At 59.0% G+C, this 21,355-nt stretch overlaps 1 protein-coding gene across 1 annotated transcript in view; it reads left to right on the forward strand.

Moving 5' to 3' along the window:
- Positions 1–4,760: 4,760 nt before the first annotated feature.
- The window catches only part of Ppl (periplakin), a 30,470-nt gene continuing 13,875 nt past the window's right edge, over positions 4,761–21,355 (forward strand). Inside the window, exons 1-8 of the mRNA XM_070003541.1 lie at positions 4,761–4,900; positions 16,118–16,217; positions 17,224–17,378; positions 18,413–18,533; positions 19,302–19,427; positions 19,520–19,561; positions 19,829–19,990; positions 20,094–20,201. Coding sequence (XP_069859642.1) covers positions 4,839–4,900; positions 16,118–16,217; positions 17,224–17,378; positions 18,413–18,533; positions 19,302–19,427; positions 19,520–19,561; positions 19,829–19,990; positions 20,094–20,201 — 876 coding nt within the window. The 5' untranslated portion in view covers positions 4,761–4,838. The remainder of the gene's footprint in view (positions 4,901–16,117; positions 16,218–17,223; positions 17,379–18,412; positions 18,534–19,301; positions 19,428–19,519; positions 19,562–19,828; positions 19,991–20,093; positions 20,202–21,355) is intronic.

The raw sequence follows: 21,355 nt of genomic DNA on the forward strand, positions 1-21,355 counted from the left end.
CTGTGGAGCTGGTATCCGAACGTCCCCATTTCTCAGGTGGAGAAACTGAGGTTCTGAAAGGGGAAAGCACAACTAGGGAACAGAGAAGTAGTTCCTGTTTCACAGAGAGGGTGAGTCACTGGGCCAGGATCACACACAGCTCATCATGGATGAGCCAGGATCCAAACCCACCATTCAAACCTGGCTTGATTGTTGTGTTCTGCCCTTTCAGGCCCAACTCCATCCCTTATTTATGTTTCCGGGCTCTGGAAAAGGGGTCCTGACCTCCTGACCTGGGCGGGCACAGGGTGGGTCGCATCATGGACACTGCCCCGGGAATGCGGCCCCACTGGTTTGGACAGCTTGAGTCTGGCAGAGCTGCGGGAGGGAAGGGGAGGGAGGGAGGAAGGGAGGAAACGGGCAGGGCGTGGACAGGAGGTTGGTTGGGCAGCCTGTCCGGCAGGGCTCCCCGTCCCGGCAGCTCCTCCTGGCTCCACTCTTCCCTTACAGGGTGACTCCTCCCCACCTCCTTTCAGAGAACAGGGGACAGCCATGTACGGGGTGCAGGTGGTCTCACAAGCAGCCAGGGTTCAGGCTGAGGTGTCTGAAACCCGGAAGGCTGGGTCTACAAGATGCACTGGGAGACGAGATCCAGATGGTGGGAGCGACGGACGCCAGCCACCGAGCCTTGTGGGGCTCTTGCAGAGGCCCGGGCAGCGCCAGGGCCTCGCCCCTTTGTGGCGGGTCCTAGAGGAGGGGCCGGGCGGGCGGGAGGGACTCCTGGCAGCCGCTACCCCACCCTGGCAGAGATTCGTTTCAATATTGTGACAATAGTCACAACTGGACAGGTGCACACCTGTATCTAGGGCGGGCCGGCAGGGGGTCATTGGAGCAGAGACAGACGGGGTGTCCAGCCAGCAGGGGCAGGCTAAGGGGGGGGGTGGGAGCAGCGGGGTGTGTGTGTGTGTGAGGTGGATTCTCAGGGTGACTCAGGGACAGGCAGAGCATCTGAGTCACCATGGACCCTCTCCTGTTGTGCCGGCCAGAGCCTGGCCTCCTCTTGGCCCCAGGAGGCTGTATTTTTAGGGGGGCCTCTCCCGGCCCCCCAGCCTGGGGCTGAATGAGTCAGCACACCGGGCCCCAAGGCCAGCTTGATTTTTCCATCCTTCCCATTGTCCTGCGAGAAAAGTAAATACATGTTACACAACAAGGGGTACAGCTGGGCCAGCCCCTCCTGTCCCCTTTGAAGGAGGGGGGAGGGGGGAGAGGAGGGAGGCCTCTTTACCAGGCCCTCTGCCAGCCTCCTGCCCACGGGCTCTTCCCCTGTCCCTGAAAAGGAAACCAGAGTTCAGAGAGGGCAAGCCACTTGCCAGGGTCACACAGCCAGGCAGAGCTGGGGTTTGAAGCTAGGTTGGCTTCCTGCTATGTTCTTCAGTGCCCCCTACCACCCCCCCCCCACCCTCCCCAGCCTTCTGCGGCTGGCTGGGAGAATGCCACTCTTCTTGTTCCAAACTGGTTCTCAGAGCGAGCTGGGGTTTTCTCCAGCTGCTGGAAAAACAGAGGGGACCACGGACCTTCAGAATGTGGCGGTGGCCTCCTTGGAGTAGGTGGCCCGGTCGAGCTGCAGAAAGGGGGACAGGTTGCAGGGGTGAAGGGTCACCCAGGTGCTGAAGGAACCAGGGGTCCGCCCTCCCCTCCACAGTTCCCTCGAGGGGTGAGTCAGAGCCAGGCACCCCCCCACCCCTGCGCTCCATGTGTGGGCAGATCGCAGCCCCATCCGGCCTCCCCGCGCTCCTGTGTCCAGTACACGTGTGTCCTCGCGTGCTCACACACACACACACAGCCCCACAGGGAGCGGCATGGAGAGGGGAGGAGAGCATGTGGAGGTGCAGTTGGAACGATTCCCCAAATCTGCTAATCCTCAGTGACACTCCTGGGCCAGGCCCAGCTGAGTCAGTGGGGAGCAGGGGCCCAGCTGCCCCTGGGGCTGGGAGTGGAAGCTGGGCAGGGTGGACAGGGCTGGGGACTGGAGGGCTGAGATGCCCAGGGCCTGGGTTCCCTTCTGTGGAGGCAGAGTTGAGATGGGTCACTCATCCCTGGCCAGGAGCCCAGGCCCCTTTAACCCCCCCCAGGCTGGAGGGACCAATCAGCAGAGGGGGGGGCATGTCCTGGGGCCTAACCTGGAATCAGCTGTCACTGAACAAGAAATTGATTCCCGGGCTGGGAAGGTGGCTCAGTGGTAGAGCGCTTGCCTTGCATGCCTGAGGCCCTGGGTTCGATTCCTCAGCACCACATAAGCAATAAGAAAAAAGCCAGAAGTGGCGCTGTGGCTCAAGTGGTAGAGCACTAGCCTTGAGCCAAAGAGCTGAGGTACAGCGCCCAAGCCCAGAGTTCAGGTCCCATGACAGGACCAAAAAAAAAAAAAAAAAAAAGAAATCGATTCCCACCTTCAGTCGAGTCTTTGGAACCCAGCAGCTGAGCTGCAAACCTGCTGACCTGGAGTCCATCTACTTCCTAGGAGTTGTGGCAAAAGCTCTCCAAACTTCGGGAAGTGTGGACACAACCCCCTCCGGTTGGAGAAGGCCTCTCTGACCCGAGGGTCGTGAGAAACGTCCAACCTGCACGGCTGCCTGTGCCTGCTTCCTTCGCAGATGAGACGTACTGGTCACTGCGCAGGCTGGACCACTTGCCTAGGGTCTCACAGCAGCAGAACGGCTGGGAATCTGAACCCTGATCGAGGCTGCTCTCCTTCCCTCAGTGAAAAAGCAGACCTCGGTCTTATTCTTCCCCAGGGGACTCCCGGCCAGCAATTCCTTATGGGACCTTCTAGAAGTGTCAGAAGTGTTCTGCATTTGTATACAAGCAAACCCCGGCACTCCTTGATAACATACTAGCGACCACACCTGGCGCTTGGCGTCCCCCTAACCCCCCTCCCCCCCCCCCCCCGAAAGGCATCTGGGTTATTGTCAGCTTCCTCCCAGCAGGCACCAGGTGCTTCTCAGAGATTCCTGAGGGGTGAAGTCGGAGTGAGGAACCGTGGGGTGGGGTGCAGGCAGGAGAGCCAGGCACAGGCAGAGCCAGAGGTACCTGAGCCCCTCCCTGGCTCAGGAGCCATGTGTGGAGTTCGGGAACCAGGCCAGCCAGGCTGGCGGAGGTGGCAAATGTCGTAAATGAGTGAATGAATGAGGCTCATTGACCTGACTCCGAAAGATACACTTCTGATGTGAGCCCCGTGGCTCACGCCTGTCACCCTAGCTACGCCAAAGGCTGAGATCTGAGGATAAAGATTCAAAGCCAGCTCCGGCAGATAAGTCTCTGCGAGACTCTTATCTCCAATGAGCCACTCAAAAACTGAAAATGGAGCTGTGGCTCAAGTGGTTGCGTGGTAGCCTTGAGCAAAAAGAGCTCAGGGACATTGCTCGAGCCCAAGTTCCATGACTGACAAAAAAAAAAAAAAAAAAAAAGCGAGCAAAGAAAGAAAGAAGGTACACTTCTGAACTCACACATTGAAGGTGATGTAGGGGAAGGGAAATGGCACCCCCAGCTTACCCTTTAGATACCACGTCCAGGATAAAGTCCTCAGCCGGGTATTGGTGGCTCATCCCTGCAGTCCTCGCTGCTCAGGAAGCTGAGATGTGATCAAAGCCAGGCTAGGTAGACCGAGAGACTCTTCTCTCCAATCAACCAGCAAAACCAGCTGGAAGTAGAGAGGTGGCTCAAGTGGTTGAGCACCAGCCTTGAGCAGGAAAAGCCAACTGAGAATGTGAGGTCTTGAGTTCAAATCCCAGCCTTGACAGACAAGTCTCCAATTGACATTTGGAACAGAGAGAAGGGGTGACATGGTCCAAAAAGAAAGGCACTCTTTGCCTGACCGATGCCGCTGAAGCCCCTCTGTATATCCCCTTTATCATAACGATTAAACATAAACGTGGAACAGGGGTAGAGAAAAAAAAACAAGTAAGAACTTGAGGTACCAGCACACACGCGTGCACACGCACGCACACATGGGCACACACAGGGGCTCTAGCTGAAGACTGATGGACTTTGGATGCTGGTGTGAAGTTCTTGACCTATGGCCACTTTGTGGGGACATTCTCGGGAGCCCCTGTGCTCCACCCCCCCAGCCCCTCCAGAGTGGGACTGGACCCTCCCTGCTGGCTCTGTCCGTCTGTCCATCTCCAGTGGCACGCGTCCTGCCCTAGGGGGACGTGCTGGCCGGGTTGTGCAACGTGGCTGTTCTGAGCCAGAATGGAGCAGCTCCCGGAGGCTCGGTGGTGCCAGGGCCTGGGGTGGTGAAGGTTTGGGTCGGGGACATTGCGTCCACCCCAGCTGGCGCGAGGGGGCAGTGGTGGCCACCCCCCCCAACACACAGACGTGGGCCAGGACGGGGCCAAGCTCCGGGTGTGGATTATCCGCAAGAATCCATTTCCAGCCCTCCGGCGAGTGCGGAAAGCTATTCGCGCCCTGTGACAGAGAAGGAAACTGAGGCCGGGGGCAGTGGATCACCAGCTTGACCGCCCTGGCCAGCGCGGGAGCGAGGGTCAGCCCGAGCCTGGGGGTGCGGTGCCCGCGGGGTGCGGGTGGGGGCCCCGCCGGGCCAGGTGAGCCCCGCGGCCCGCGGCGCTGCGGGGCCGGGCCGGGCTCCCGGGCTCCGCCCCCGGGGCGCAGGGGACCCCGCCCTCCCCACCGGGAAGGTAGGCGCCACCTTCTCGGGGCGCGTCCGGCGGGCGCCCCGCCCCGCGGGGAGTGACCCCGCGCGCCGCCGCCCGCACTCGGGGCTCCCCGCGCTCCCGGCCGCCCGCACTCGGGGCTCCCCGCGCCCCGCCGCCCGCTCCCCGCGCGCCGTCCTCGCCGCCGCCATGCACTCGCTGTTCAGGAAGAGAAACAAAGGCAAATACAGCCCCGCGGTGCAGACCCGCAGGTGAGGGGGGCCCGGCCGGGCGGGCGGGGGACGCGGGGGGCCCTGGAGCGGCCAAGCGGGGGCACCGGGCACCCCTAAAACCCCGGGAGCGCTCCTTCGTGCGTGCGTGTGTGTGTGGGGGGGTCCTGGATCGCGGGAGACGGAAGTTGGGGTACAGGGCGGCTCGGCGCTCCCGGGGCGCCCTGGAGTTGGGGAGATCTTCCGGGAACGGGCGGACAGCTGGGTGGGGGGGACACTTTCCGGACTGGGGGTGTCAGGGGGACCCGGGGTTCGGGAAGGTGTGCGGGGCTGGAGGAGGAGGAGGAGAAGGGGGGCGCGGGCAGGTGCTGGGGAGCGGGGGAGCCCGCCCGCGCGCGCGCGCCCCTGTCTGCGGCCTCTCCCGCGCCCCAGCCGCGCCCCAGGCCGTGGGGGACGCGGGGTCGGTGTGTGTGGGGGGGACAGGCTGGGGTTCCCCGCCTCTTTCGGGCCCCACACGACTTCTCAGGGGTGTGGCTCCGCGCACCCCGCCCCCAACCCCGAAACTGGCGGCGGCGGCGGCGTCTGGCCGGGCCTGGCCGTCCCGGGGCCCGGGGCGCAGTGACAAGTCCCGATGCGTCTGCGCGGCCCACGGCCGTGCTGATAAGCGTCATGAATTCACTTAATAACCGGTTTGGGGCGGGGGAGACCTCAGCCCCTGCCTGAACCCCCCCCCACTAGGGAAAAAGGAGACCCCCTCCTGCTCCCAGGGTCCTCACAGCCCTCTGTGGGAGCCCCCCCGCCCCACTTCTCCCCAGGCCCCAGAAGGGGCAGCGGAGGACTCTGGGCCCAGGCCCACCTGTCGGGCAGGTGCCCAGGCTCCCCGGAGTTCTGCGCCCTGGGGTCTCCCTCACCATTCCAACTCCAAGGGCTTTGCTCCCCTCTCCTCCCCCCTCCATCTTTCCCAGCCCCAGGGACTGGGCAGGGGCTCCCCCCTGCTCTGTTCTTCAGGGGCCCCGTCCAGCTGGCGCTCGGTCTCCGCTGGGGTCCCTTCCAGCCCCGGCGCTGTCCTCCCGGACATTGCACAATCCGGGGCTCCCGGCCAGCCCCACACAACTGCCCCTGCGTCCTCACCATCCTCACCCAGAGCCCGGCCCCTCCGGTCCCCCCCACACGGCCCGCCCCGCCTGGCCTCCGCCTTCCGTCGCCCAAGGCCTGGGCTGAGAGTCCTGGAAGGTTCCAGTGCAGCAGACAAGCCTGGAGGGAAGGAAGGGAGGTCTCCCATCCTGGCTAGCTTTGGGGACTTGGGGGGGGGGGGCGGACTCACAGGGAGGGGAGCCCATCTCTGGCCCTGCCTAGCCCTTGGCTCCCCATTTCAGCTTGGAAGTCTCTCCAGGAAGGATTCTGGCTTCCCTCTCCAGGATGGGGAAGCATCTCGCGGGGTCCGGCGGCCGTCACCCCAGAGCGACTGCCCTTAGGAAGGGGGCACAGCGCCCCCTCTGCCCGCCCTGTCCCCTCTGTGAGGGACGCGCTCCTGGGCACGGAGGTGTCCTCAGCATGGGGTCTGATGTGAGGGGCATCGGGAGGGGGGTTTGGCAGTTGGTCCCCAAGTTTTCTTTCCCCCGGGGCGCCTTTGCTAGCCCAGGAGAGGATAGAGTTGGCCGTGAAGTGTCAGTGCCGGAGGCCAACACCGGTGGCTGGCCCTGGCCTTGCAGGGGCCCCGAGCCTCAGTTTCCCTCTTCGTGAAGAGGGGGTGATAAGTAGCCCCCACGTGGGCTGGCCGAGCCGTGCCCCGATGCACAGGAAGTGCCCGGGTGAAGGCTGTCAGCCCATCCTGTGCCCGTCCTGACGTTGGCCTCTGCGCAGCCAAGAGCTTGATCTGGGCAGCGAGCGCCCCTCCCTGTGCCCCAGCCTCTCAGCTAAGCAGCTGAAACTGGGGAGAGCCTGGGTGTGAACTCCGGTTCCTAATGACAGGTGTGGACGCTGGCGTTCACACCTGAGCTAATGACAGGGTCAGGCCTGATGGCCCAGGTCACAAAAGACAGCGTCCAGCCCAGCTGGGAGGGAGGCTCTGTGTGTGGGGGGGCGGGGGGGGAGATCTGGTTCCGCTTTTCTGGCTGTGCTACCCTGAGGGAGCCCACTGGCCTCTCTGAGCCTCCTCCATTCCTCCAGGGGAGCCAGCGCCTGCTTGCCTGAGGCTGATCTCTGACCATCCGGTCAGGGAGATGAGACAGGGTTGGGCGTAAACACAGATGTGTGTTTGTGATTTCTGATGATGGGGCCCAGGCCCAGGGGACGGAACACAGCGCTGGTCAGACTGGGTCCCCATTCAGACCCCACTCACCCGGCCTTGCAACTATCTGGAGCGAGGCCTGTTGGGAGATACCTCAGGGAGGACTTCCTGGAGGAGGTGTCGGTGGCCCTGCTCTGTAGACAGGCCGAATTTTGATGCTGCCTCATTTGAGAATAGAGCCCCATCTACAAGATGGAGCTAATGTCACCCCTCTACCTAATAATCACCAGGCAGCCTCTGCACCTCCAGACTCTACCTAGACAGGGTCTTTTGAGGCTGGCCCAGCCCTTTGGGGAAGGGGACTCTGCCTGGGTTGCAGGGCTTTGTGGACAGGGGCTGGCTAACAGAGGCCTGTCTTCATAGAAGGCATCAGCCCCTTAACAGCTAAGAGCACAGAGTTTGCCTGCCAGGTATAAGTTCAAGCCCCAGCCCTGCCTCTATGGAGCTGTGTGACCCGGGGGCTGGTCCCTTAACATCTCTGATCTGTGAAGTGGGACAGATTTGTCGGATGGATGAAAGTAAGGGAGCATGTGAAGAACCCAGCTCTGGACGGGGCTCACAGCGAGCCCTGTGAATCAGCCCCTCCAGACCCTGAAAGCCCAGAGCTGGCCGGGACTCAAGCAGATCACACCAGCATCCATCCTCAATGACAGCTGGAAAGGGCAGTGACTGGGGTGGGGGGGGGTGTGAGGAGGGCGTCGGCAAAGCCCACCCCCCTCCAAGCCACCCCCCCCAGCCCCCAGTGTGTGCCACGGAGACAGGATGGCTTCCATCCTGGCCCACCCTAGGTGGGCTAGGTCCCATTTCCCTAGGACAACACTGAAGTCTGGACTACAGGCACCCGCTCACCAGCCGGGCTACAGTGCAGATGGCCTGCACTGCAGTGGGAAGGAAGGTCAGATCCCCTTCTGTACTGGTAGCAGCTCTTTCCAGGGGCCTGCGGGTTAGATGGAGGCACCCCCCTCTGTCCCCCACTAGGGTGCACCCCTGGGGCCTCTGGTTCCATCTATGCCCTCTCCTGTCTGCCCACACCAGCCTGTCCAGGGGGGCAGAAAAAGAGCAACGGCCTCCAGCCTTCCTTGTCTGCGTTTCACCAGGTTTTCCTCCAGCGGCCTCCTGAGCCCGGAGCGCTGCCCGCAGCTCCTCGTTCACTCAAATAGATCTCACGTGTGGCTGCCTCCGGAACTCGCAGCCCAGAGGGGACTCGTGCCTGAATTCCGGCCCTCATCCCTTCCCTGCTGTAGCCCCTGCCCCCCACACCCCGTCCCTCTGTCCTCCTGTCCCTCGGTCCCTGTGTGTAAGGCAGCCTGGGCTTCTCCTTTGCCCGCCGGTCTGCGGTCCTTTCCCGCTTGCTCCCCACCCCTCACCTATCCCTTTGGTCATTCTTACCGCAGGGCCATTTGACTCAGTGGCGGCCAGACGGGGCCAGCTGAATGAATGGGTGGGTGGAGGAGAGCCTGGAAGGGCTGAGGAGCATCTCCTTTAAGAGGAGCCCCCTTCGCCATCCTGTGCATGTTGAGCACCCCCCCCCCGCCGTGGTCTGGGAAGGTGAGGGTGGTGGCTGGGGGGGGGTCTTTCTAGAGAGAAGAGTGGGGAAGGGTCTGAGCAGCTGCCCCTAGGTAGTTTCTGTGAAGATGAGGATGGTGGTCAGGGAGCCAGGCAGAGCAAATAGCCTGCCACAGATGCTCAGGGTACCAAGGTCGCAGAACTCATCAAGACCTGCTTTGCTGTTGCCAGAGTGACTGGCTGAAAGTTCTGTGTGTCTATGAGGGGAAGCCGTGTGCAGAGCCTGAGCCCCAGCCCCGTTCTGAGGTCTGGGGGTGGGTGGGGGGCCTTCCCTGAGCAGAAACAGCAGATCCGGCTTCACAATAGAGCAGGCGTTCTGTACCCGCAGGAGGAATGGCTGGGTGTGGGGAAATCTGCCGTCCAGTTACCACAGAAGTTCCCAGTAGGGAGAGTGTCAGTCAATTGACGAATCAATCTGGTATTTATGGAGTACCACCTGTCTACTGCTTTCTCAATGACTTCCTGTAGATACCTCAGATTCTTTCTCCTCCCACTTCCTTTAACCCCTTGCTGTGTGTGTAGGGAGAGGAGGGGGGTTCAGTTCCTTGGTCTCAGCCCTGTCTGCATAAGAGCTTAATCAAGGAGCTTTACCACACTGTCAGAGCCTTAGCTTGGACCAGTGAAATCAGAACCTTTAGAAGCAGCTGCCCTAGGCATTTACACCTGCAGCCAGGTGTAGCCACATTTGTTTTATATCTTAGAGGTGCGTGGCTTGTGTTTCATCTTCAGTGATCCCTTCTTGGTATGTTACTTTCTTGATGCTCATCCGTCCGGTATCACTTTGGTTTCAGGTGTGTCTTCAAATAGCTGATACCCAAGGAAGGAGACTCTTTGTATTCCTGTCAGAGTCTTTTCCTTTTAGTAAGCAAGTTTAACTCGTTTGTGTTTATTGTAATGATGTACATGTTTGTACATTACTGTATTATGATATTTTCTTATCCTCCCCCCCCTCCATTTGCTCTTTTCTGGCCTTTTGTTGGGCTGAGCTATAAATCACAATTGAGTTAGGCCATAAGGCTTGTGTGGGACAACATGGCTGAAAAATACCCTGCCCTGGATGATCCAGAATCTTCCAGATTATAATCATTGGGATGCTTTCCTTAATCCTACCTATTAGCCTATGTATTTTTACACGATAAGGACTTACTCATTTTTTTTTTAATAGGGTAGAGGGCTCTCTCCTGTAGCCCTTAATTCCAGGCTTGCATAAGCCTGGGGCTCAGGATATAAGGTGTTAAATGAGTAGTCTAGCATGCAGGAAGTTCCTATCTTTAGGGGCTGTTCATGGTGACTGTCCTGTCCCCAGGGTCTGAAGGAGGGGCAGGAGATGATGAGGAAGAGTTGGAAGAGAAAAGCATTCAGGTCTTATCCCATCTGGGGCCTCTGGTCACCACTAGCACCGGTGTTTACCACCCACCTGACCTCTCCCCCCCTCGCCACCTAGCACTGGGCACAAGCTGCAGCCCTAGCTCAGAAGCTCAGTGGGTCCCACCCTGAAGTAGGAACTAATAGTGCCTACCTTGGCAGGTTGCCGGGAAGACTGGAGATGGAGCCCACAGCAAGCCCCAGGTAGGGTGTAGCCGGGATCCACCCAGAGCTGATTCCCTGCACTTGCAAGGCCTGTTCAGAGGGACAGGCTGGGTGTCCCTTGTGGTCACATCTCAGGGGAATGACTCAGCCTCAGTTTACCACCACTGACTATGTAGCCCAACCATTGAGATGAATAGTGAGTGCTTTGTCCCCTCCATCAGAGGTCGCTCGGTGGTGATTGGGTGATTGGCACTAATGTGTCCTTTGTCCTGAGGAAATAACTCTGGAGCCTGGTTGCCTCTTGTTTGAATCCTGGGAACCCCCAGGTCCCAGCTGAGTGATCCTGACACATTGTTTAGCCCCTCTGAGCCTCCCTTAGCATCACCTGGGAAGTGGGGACATAGGAGTTGCTGACGTGATATGAAACACGCTTGCCATCCCAGCGACTTGGAGGCGGAGATGGGAAAGGAAAACGTCCCTAAGCTCCCACTAAAAACCCGGGTGCAAGCATCTTTTGTCACCCAGCTGTGTGGGATATATAAATGGGAGGATCACAGTCCAGGATAGCCTGAGCATAAATCCCAGACCCTATTACAGAAATCATAACTAAAAGCAAACGGGAGGCGTGTGGCTTGAGTGCTACAGCACCTGCCTAGCAAGCTCAAGGCCCGCGCGGTTCAACACCTGTTCACTGAGCCCCAAGTCTATGCAAATACTGGAATGAAGGGCTATGGACGCCCCCACACACACACAGTGCCCAGAAGACCATTTCCTGCGGCCCGCACATTCGTAGCCTCACAGATGGGGTTAGGAAGAGGGAGGGGCGTCCAGAGCGATGAGCTGTGGATGGACGGGTGACGCGCAGAAGGCTGAGGGGCACCTCGAGGTGCTCTCATTGTTTCCCTGTTTCCTGAGCACCTACTGCGTGCTGCCTTGGGTTCCGCAGCAGGATGGACAGTCTGGAAATTGGGAACCTTCGCTCCCTTGACCAGGCAGGATGTGTGGGAGCTGAGGGTCAGGCCGCAACGACCCCAGGGAACCACTGACACCACGTTCCCCGAAAGGGTGTCTGGCTGGCAGGGCCAGGCCCCAGGGAGGGAGGGCGAGGCCTGGGGAGGGGTGTGTACTCCACACGTTCCAGACATTCCAGCTCAGCCCACCCCCCTCCGCTTGCCCCACAGACAGACACAGGACACCTCCCCAAGAGGGAGGTGCCCACGCGTGACCACCAGAAAGCCAGGCGGCCCTGCAGGGACAGCACAGGGTGGGCTGTGACTCACCAGTGGACCAAGGCAGCGGACACAGGGGATGTCCGGATGTGACCTCTCCAACGTAGCTTTGTACCCAGCCCTCCTCGCACAGCCCTGCCGGGTAGAGCTGGATTGTAGCGGAGGCAGGTACCCAGCCAGAGCGAGGCAGACAGCTGCTCTAGGCTCTCAAGAGCGTTCACAAGCTGCGGTCACCAGGGGCCCTGGAATTACCTGGCACCAACCAAGCGGTGCTGTCCACTAGTGATGTGAGATCCATTGAGAACACACCGGGGCTGGGTGCCAGGCTGGGAAGACTGAGGACGGAAATGCTAGGAGAACTCTATAAAATGCTCTCCAGGGGTTGGGAAGGTGGCTGCATGGTAGAGTGCTTGCCTAGCATGCATGAAGCCCTGGGTTCCATTCCTCAGTGCCACATACACAGAAAAAGCCCGGAAATGGAGTCATGGCTCAAGTGGTGGAGTGCTAGCCTTGAGCAAAAGCAGCTCAGGGACAGTGCCCAGGCCCTGAGTTCAAGGCCCACATACACCCCAGCCGACACTCTGTCAATCCGTTTGATGGACATTTCCATTTGTAGGCTGCCGTGGACCTGTGTCCTGTTTTGGGTCATGTTGTGTTGGCATGTGATCTGTGACAGGTACCCTTACTGCTGGCCTTCTGGGTGACTGTGGGCTGTCCTGGCCATGCCTGGGCATTGTGCTGCACGGGGTTTGGATACTGCTCCTCGCTTGTGGCAGCTTCTAGCTGCCAGGTCCTTACTCCCAAAGCAGGTCAGGTTGTGGATACTGAGACTCTTAAGTGTGACAGAGGGAGGGACCTAAACCTAGGGTGCCTTTTCTCTTCGCCCGTTGCTCCGCTCCAGATCCTTACACTGACACAAAGAAACCCCTGTCCTGTTTCTGTGCCCAAGAAGCTCTTGTCTGGTCCTTGTGTCCTCGCAAGCCCCGCTCTGGGGCCTCCCCGGCTAAGCCTGGTGCTTATTCACCCCCCCTGTCTCTTGCAGAGTCCCAAAGCCACTGGGGCCCACACAGCCTGGTCTGGGCTCAGGAGCCATTTGTGGGGCTCACCCAGCCCTATTTCTCCACCCAGCCTCAGCTTCCTCCGGGCTAGGGCAGGGTGTCTATCAGCCTCATCTCCTTCCCTTCCTTCCCTGCCCCAGCAATCTGGAGGAATCATTCACCTCCTCTCGGGGTGTGTGAACCCCCAGAACTCTAGAAGGACCTCCTTCCTCTGTTTGGGACTACACTGTTAACTTCTTTCTGATCGCTTCAGTTTTCTCCCTTGAGTCTGTGGGCTCTGAGTTCCTGGGTCCCTGGTTTTCCTGTCATCTCTGTCTCCCTGCCTTCCCCAGGAGCCCCAGGGACCTTGAAGTGGCCTGGACAGGTGTTTAGTGACACGTCCCCAGTGTCCTTGTCAGCTGGTGGAGGGATTTCTGTCAGTCTCAGAGGTGACGTTGTGTTGTGTTTGGTGATCAGGTGACAGGTATCGGGAGATCTTCCCAACTAGGGCGGGAGATCTTCCCAACTAGGGCGTCAGCCTTTGCCTCTTCTTCACTGCCGAGTTACTGGCTTGCTTGTTTGTTTTTGAAGTACTGGGGTTTGTAATGGTTGCTCAGCTGGTGCTCTGCCATGTGAGGCTCTCCTCCAGCTTGGCATTTTGGTGATGAAATCTAATGAACTTTTCTGCTCAGGATGGCCTCCTATTGCAGTTCTCCAGATCTCAGCCTCCTAAGTAGCTAGGATTACTGGCACCCAGCTTGGATTCCTTTTCAAACATAGTCTCATAGGTTTTGTTGTTGTTTTTTTTCTTTTTTCTTTTCTTTTCTTTTGGGGGGTCCAGTAGTGGGGCCTGAACTCTGGGCCTGGGCGCTGTCCCTCAGCTCTTCAGCTCAAGGCTAGTGTTCTACCACTTGAGCCACAGCACCACTTCTGGCTTTTTTCTTTTTGCTTATGTGGTGCTGAGGAATCGAACCCAGGGCCTCATGCATGCAAGGCAAGCGCTCTACCACTGAGCCACCTTCCCAGCCCCTTGTTGTGTTTTTCTTTAAGTCAGGGCAACCTGGGCCTTGATGCTCTTACTTTGACCTTCCCAGTGGGTTGGGATTATAGCCATGAGCTACCAGGCTCATAGTTACTAAGTGAGTTTTTGGTGGTTTTTGTTTTGTTTTGTGCAAGGAACTTATTTTATGGAATCAAGCATGGCAGGCAAGCAGGGGTCCCCGGGAGAGAGACAGTCCCCCGACAGAACCCAGGCCCCGTGTAGCAAGCATGTGTGAACCTTGGTCATTGTGACCGCTGAGCCCCCTATCTTACACTAAGCAATCGGGGACTTTCTAGAACAAATGTTGATGGACACGTGTTACCAGACAGGCAACCAAAGACACCTAAGGTGCCCAGATCTACCTGGAGGGCCCCCCCCCCAACTGACCTCCCTTTGCTGCCCTGACCTCCCCTCCAGCTCAGTTCTTGAACTTGCCCCCCACCCTAGTGGTCTTGAAACTCAAGTTTCGTGTCAGGAACAACCCTGACCCCACACTCCTCTCCTTAACTGGGCCGAATGGTTCGTGGCTTTTATTGCACGGCCAGTGAAACTGAGACTTAAACACACTGAGAAGCTCCAGCCCATTGCTCATGAGTAATGAGCGGGTGGGATCTGGACACTGGCCTGTCTCCTCGCTAACTTTTGAACGGGCGGTGGGCGTGGCCTCTCTGTAGCGCTGGGCCCCGCCCTTTTGGAGTAGCTGAGTGGGATGAGGGGGCGGTGGGCGTGGCCTCTCTGTAGCGCTGGGCCCCGCCCTTTTGGAGTAGCTGGCTGGGATGAGGGGCGGTGGGCGTGGCCTCTCCGTGTGTCACTGCCCCCTGCCCCCTCGGGGTTGGCTGGCTGGGCTGAGGGGGTGGTGGGTGTGGCCTCTCCGTGTGCCGCTGGGCCCCGCCCTCGGGGGAGTGGCTGGAATGAGGGGGTAGTGGCGGTGGCCTCTGTGTGTGTGTGTGTGTGTGTGTGTGTGTGTGTGTGTGTGTGTGTGTGTGCTGCTGGGCCCCGCCCTCTAGGGGGAGTGGCTGGAATGAGGGGGTGGGCGTGGCCTCTGTGTGTGTGTGTGTATGTGGCTGGCTGGGATGAGGGGGCGGTGGGCGTGGCTTCCCCTGTGGCGCTGGCTCCGCCCTCTCGGGGGCGTGGCTGGGATCCCTCGGCTTTCCCCCACGGCGGGATCTTGGGAGGATGGCTGGCGGTGGGCCAGGAGGGAGGAGGCTGTTGGGAAGGACTGTATCTCCGCCTCCATCGAGGCCCCCGGCCCTGCTGCTACAGGTGGCCGCCCAGCGTGGCTCACCCGCAAGATGAAAAGGCAGCGCCGCCCGGCAGTTCCGGCTCCTGGCATCGGCCTCGCTGCCGCCAGCGCCCGACCGCATTCCTGGGCTCCTGGGGTGGACCGTGCGGTCCAGGGGGGCGGGGGGGGGCACGCACGGCGGGGCGGCGGGCAGGGCCCCGGGGCCTCTCCTTCATGCGCCCCAGATTCTTCAGGGCAAAAGCACGGAGACTGATTCAGACTTAGATCTCAGCTCCGCGCAGCCTCTGCGGGCGGCACACACGCTGTATGCCTCAGTTTCCCTGCCTCCCCGGCCTTGAGCGAATGCACACAGGACCTGCTGTCTGCTCCTTGGCCTGGCTTCTTCCCCGAGCTTCTGGGCGCAGGCTCAGCGGTGCTGGGCGGCTCTCGGGGCTTCATTCATTCATTACGTGTGCAGTACTGGGATTTGAACTCTGGACCTCACCATCTCGCTAGGCAGGCACTCTACCACCTGAGCCACATCCCCAGCTCCCTTTTGCTTATTTTTCAGGTAGTGTCTTGTTTCCCTCCTCCTCCACTAAGGTCTCTTGCGTAGCTGGGATGGCAGGGGCCGTCTACCATGGCCCCTGATCTTCTTGCTCTCTGCCTCCCAAGTCGCTGGGATTGGGGCTGGGAAAGTGGCTCAGTGGTAGAGTGCTTGCTTTGCATTGCATGCATGACGCCCTGGGTTCCATTCCTTAGCACCACATAAGCAGAAAAAGCTGGAAGTGGGGCTGACGCTCAAGTGGTAGAGTACTAGCCTTCAGCTGAAGATCTGAGGGACAGCGCCCAGGCCCAGAGTTCAGGCTCCATGACCGACCAAAAAATAAAAACCAAGTCGCTGGGATTCTAGGTTTGAGACACAGCACTGGGCATGTTTTGTTTTGTTTTGAGACCGGCTCTTCCTGTGTAGGCGGGAATTCCCAATCTTCTTGCATCAGCCTTGCTGGGATTACAGATGGGAACCACCAGGCTCAGCTCAGCAGAGTGCAGGTGCCATCTCCAGCAAACAAAAATTAAAAACACCAAAAGCTCATTATGCTTTCCCCACATGGCCGAATGGAAGCATTAGTCTCAGTGACACAGCGCCCTGGGGTGCTGTCTTATCTCTATGGCTTCAATGACACAGCCCTGTGGAGACAGTGAGAATCACTCCCCCACCCCCACCTTACCCTGCCACTATCCAGAAGGTTCAGTGGGCAGTGAAGGCTCAGAGCTTGGGGGAAGGGGGCTGGGTGCCCTGGGACTGTGGCCTCCGCCCACCTCCCTCTCTCTGTCCATAGCATCTCCAACAAGGAGCTCTCGGAGCTGATCGAGCAGCTGCAGAAGAATGCAGACCAAGTGGAAAAGAATATCGTGGACACGGAGGCCAAGATGCAGAGTGTGAGTGTCCCTCCTCTCACCCAGTTGGTCTGAGCCCACAGGGGACCTGCAACCAGGGCGGGAGACAGGCCAGGTAGGCAGACTAGGCTCCTTCAGATACCCCTGGGGATGAAGATCGCACAGAGCTCAGGCAGCCCTTCTGCGCATCGCTGCTGGGTAAAGCAACTTCACGGCGGTTGTCGATCCCAGTCGCTCCTGGTACTCCATGTTGGCCACCTCTGGTTGCCTGGCTTTGTGGGTCGTCTCCCAGCCTGCACTGGGGCACAAGGCAGGTGGGGGTGGGGGTGCACAGCCTCCTCTGCTCATAGCAATATTTGGGCTGTGTTTGCTGAGTGGCTGTGTTGTAAGGTAAATCATCCCAGAAGCCACTTCTTAAAATATAGAATATTGGAGACTTTATTATACAGGTAATAGGCTGCAGGCTACCAGTTGTTACAGAGGCCTGTGGCACGCAAATACACATCACACAACTAGGAAACATGCTAAAGAGGAAAGAAATAACAAAACCACCACCAGTAAACCAATTCCGCTCCAATGGAGAGCTGAATTGGGACTCCATGATGACCGGAGACGAGCCAGGAGACAGGACACAGGACAAGATCACAGAAACACACGTGGCATGGAGCCCGGCGGCTAAGTTGGTCCAGGCCTAAATAAGTTGGTGCAGGGGGCAGATCCTCAGGAAAGTCCCGGTCCCAGGCACTGGACTGACAGATTCAGTAACCTATCAGCCAAGTGCCCGCCCCTGCCTCCAGGGGTCCGGGCATGCCCATTACCTGGGAGGCAGATGATAGGGGCGGGGGAGTTCCTTACTCCAGCATGAAGACAAGATGCCAGACCCTACCATCCACCATGTGGCCAATATGGTGCCAGCCAGACCGGGCCTCCTTACTTCAGCTGGAGAGAGGCGGGTCCGGACATGGTGGGGGGGGGGCCTAGTTGGCCCTCTGCCATTGCCTGGGAGCCCGTTCTGAGTGCCCCCACTGTGCCCTCTTGTGATCGGCAGGACTTGGGCCGGCTGCAGGAGGGACAGCAGCCGGAGCACCGGGATGTGGCCCTGCAGAAGACATCGGACTCGGAGAAGCTGCTCTACGTGCTGGAGGCGGACTCAGCCATCGCCAAGCACATGCAGCACCCGCAGGGGGACATGATTGCTGAGGAGTAGGTCCCTGTGCGCTCAAGCCCGGGAGCCTGGGGAGGGCCCTGCTGCCAGGCAGGGATTATGGAGGATAACTCCCTGACAGGGTGGGCGCTGTCCCTCAGCTCTCCAGCTCAAGGCGAGCACTCTACCACTTGAGCCCCAATGCCACTTCCAGTTTTCTGAGTGGTTTATTAGAGATAGTCTCGTGGACTTTCCTGCCCAGGCTGGCTTTGAACCATGATCCTCAGATCTCAGCCTCCCGAGTAGCTAGGATGACAGGCATGAGCCACCAGCACCCAGCTTGACGTTCATTTTTATGTTTTGGATTTTTGTGAATGCCAGTCCTGGTGCTTGACCTCAGGGCCAGGGTGCTGCTTTTTTTAAGCTTTTGTGTTTAAGCCTGGCACTCTACCCCTTGAGCCACAATTCCACTTCTGGCTTTTTGGTGTCTGTGTGGAGACTGGAGTCTCACAGAACATCCCTGCCCAGGCTGTCTTGGACCTTGGATCCCATCCTCTGGAGGAGGTGGGATTACAGGTATGAGCCACTGGCACCTCCTGGTGACTCCAGTGTGCAGCTGGGGAGACTGAGGCTGGGCATTTTTGTTGTGATCAGAGTGCGACCTGGGCTTGCAGAGAGGCCCTTTGGTCTGACCTCTGAGCCTTTGTGCATCGAAGTCGCCCATGCCTGGCGCTCCAGGGCTGTCACGCTCCCAGCTCCCTGTGGGGGTCTACCCTGGGGTCCTCCTGGACCCGAACCCCTTCCCCTGGCAGAAGCAGAGCACTGTGGGTGCCCAGCACCCTCTACACTTGCCCCTGGTACAGCACAGATCACCCCAGGACAGTATCTCCAGGAGACATTGGGTCCTGTTTCTTCTAGAGCCTTCTAGGGCTGTGGGCACAGTGTAGGCTGTAGGGAAATGGTGAGAGAAAGAAGGTTGAAGGTGGTGGGTTGGGGGGAGTGGGCCAGAGGGGCGGCAGGAGTCAGTTGAGGGTCTAGAACTCAAGACCAGCCGAGCCCACTCACAGGTCCCCCTCTCCCACCCCTCCCCCAGCATCCGCCAGCTGAAAGAGCGTGTGGCCAATCTCCGCAAGAAGCACAAGCAGATCTACAGCCTGGCCGTGAAGGAGGCGGACCCCCAGGTCAACTGGGCGGCGCTGGTAGATGAGAAGCTGGTAGGACCTGGGTGGGCCTCGTGTGAGCAGCGAGAGGCCTGCACGGGGGCGGGGGGGGGCACAGGGAGGATGGAGGGGGGGAGTCCTCCTTCTTGTGTCTTTTGATGTTGAGCTTGTGAGAAAAGCGAGGCTCAGAGAGGGACAGAGCCAAGTCTGGGGTCACACAATAGAGTTGTACCTGACATTCCCAGGTTGTTTGGGGTCCTGGCAGGGCTCCGAGACCCCGAGCAGGTGACTTCCCTTAGTCTAGCCTGTGTCTCCATCTGTAAAATGAGACAGCAGACCCGGGCGCTGTCCCTCAGCTCTTCAGCTCAAGGCGAGCGCTCTGCCACTTGAGCCACAGCACCACTTCTGGTTTTCTGTTGGTTCATTGGAGATAAGAGTCTCATGGGCTTTTCTGCTTGGGCTGGCTATGAACCGAGATCCTCAGATCTTAGCCTCCTGAGTAGCTGAGATTGCAGGTGTGAACCACTGGTAACGGCTTTCTGTGAGACTCTTATCTCCAATGACCCAGCACAAAGCCGAAAGTAGAGTTGTGGCTCAAGTGGTAGAGCACCAGCCTTGAGCAAAAGAGCTCAGCACCTGAGTTCAAGCCCCAGAACCAGCACACATGCACACACACACATGCACAAAACAGAGACATCATGGCTCAGAGCGGCGCCCGCAGCTGCTCCCTCCGTCCCCTGCGGGAGACAGCACTGCCCACCCTCCGGACACAGAGGCCAGTCCAGCCGCCCTCAGCCAACTCCCTCCCTTCCCACCCTCCAGGACAAGCTGAGCGTCCAGGGCTTCGGGACGGAGCTGCCGCTGGTGGACAGCCAGGTGGAGCAGCACAACATCTTCCACAACGAGGTCAAGGCCATCGGGGCCCACCTGGCTAAGGACGGGGACAAGGTAAAGCACAGGCAGGTGATGTCGGGGACCAGGGAAGGGGTGCCCCTGTTCCCCGGTCTAACCAGAGCCCTTCCTGCCCCTCCCACCTGCAGGAACAGAACAGCGAGCTGCAGGCCAAGTACCAGAAGCTGCTGGTGAGAAGTTCTGGGAGACTGTCACCTCCCCCGGACGGGAAGCTTGGGGTCCGGGGAACACAGGCATTCATGGCAATACCCATCTCCATAGTCAAGATGGGGTCTCACAGTAAATGTTCCCCAGAGGATGTTAGGGGGTTAAGTCGAGGTTGGGGGGAGAGTGCCCAGCCCCTAGCTGGGGTTGGCAGGTGTTCCATCCAGGCAGGACGTGGAGGGGTGAGGCCAGGCCCCGTCCCAGCATTGTCCCCACCCCGTCCCACCCTCCAGGCCGCGTCTGAGGCCCGGCAGCAGCACCTGAGCTCGCTGCAGGATTACATGCAGCGCTGCACGAACGAGCTGTACTGGCTGGACCAGCAGGCCAAGGCCCGCGTGCAGTACGACTGGAGCGATCGCAACCTGGACTTCCCCAGCCGCCGGCGCCAGTACGAGGTGGGCACTGGGCCTGCCAGGGGGAGGGAGGGCGGTGTCAGGGAGGGGCCCAGGGCGGCCAGGAGGAGCCCCAGCCCTACTCCCGTCCCTCCCCCCCCTGCAGAATTTCATCAACCGGAACCTGGAGGCCAAAGAAGAGAGAATTAACAAACTGCACAGTGAGGGAGATCAACTGCTGTTGGCCGACCACCCGGGCAGGAACTCCATCGAGGTGTGCATGCCCCTAGGGAGGGGGCGGGACTTCCTTTTTCTTTTGTGGTTGTGGTAGGGTTTGAACTCAGGGCCTCAGGCTTTGCTAAGCAAGTACTCTACCACTGAGTCACTCTACCAGCCAGCCCTTATTTGAGATAGGATCTCCCCCCCCCATGTCCCCCCATCCCTGTGAGTGCCTGGATTGAGATCCTCCTACTTTACTATCCCACCACTGGGATAACAGACATTTACTACCAGGTCTATCTATTGCTTAAGATGGGGGGGGGGGTGTCTCACAAACTGTTCTGCCCAGCCTGGCCTTGAGAGCTGATCCTCTTACTCTCAAGTAGCTGGGATTATGGGCATGCGCTATGCCTGGATATCTAGATACCTGTATGTATGGCCTGTGCTGGTTTCCTGAGGCTGCCACACCAAAGATCATAAACTGGGTAGCTTTGAACCACAGAAATATGGGTGCTTGCAGTTCTAGAGGCTCACAGACTTTCCTGCCCAGGCTGGCTTTTGAACCACAATCCTCAGATCTCAGCCTCCTGAGTAGCTAGGATGACAGGTGTGAGCCACCATGCAGGGCCATTTCCAGTTTTCTGGTAGTTAATTGTAGATAAGAGTTTCACGGATGGAGCTGGGAAGGTGGCTCAGTGGTAGAGCGCTTGCCTTGCATGCCTGAGGCCCTGGGTTCTATTCCTCAGCACCACATAAGCAAAAAGAAAAAAGCCAGAAATGGCGCTGTGGCTCAAGTGGTAGAGCGCTAGCCTTGAGCCGAAGAGCTGAGGGACAGTGCCCAGGGCCAGAGTTCAGGCCCCACGACCAGACTCGAAAAAAATACAAAAAAAAAAAAAGAGTTTCACGGACTTTCCTGCCCAGGCTGGCTTTGAACCCCAATCCTCAAATCTCAGCCTCCTGAGTAGCTAGGATGACAGGCGTGAGCCACCAGTACCTGGCTACGGTACCACTGAGCCACATTGTCAGCTTGAGCCATGTTCCCAGCCCTTGCCTTAATATCATTAGTCCCCCAGATCTCTGTCTAACTTCCAAGGAATGGCATATTCCGCTTTCTGGCTGGAGAGGAATTTAGCAGAGCTACCCAGCCTCCTATGGTGTCATTGTGATAACTCTGGAGACAGAGTCTCGCCATGCAGCCCTGGCTGACCT

The sequence above is a fragment of the Dipodomys merriami genome, unplaced genomic scaffold, assembly GCF_024711535.1.
Source record: "Dipodomys merriami isolate MVZ:Mamm:240054 unplaced genomic scaffold, mDipMer1.0.p SCAF_60, whole genome shotgun sequence".
Classification (NCBI taxonomy): domain Eukaryota; kingdom Metazoa; phylum Chordata; class Mammalia; order Rodentia; family Heteromyidae; genus Dipodomys; species Dipodomys merriami.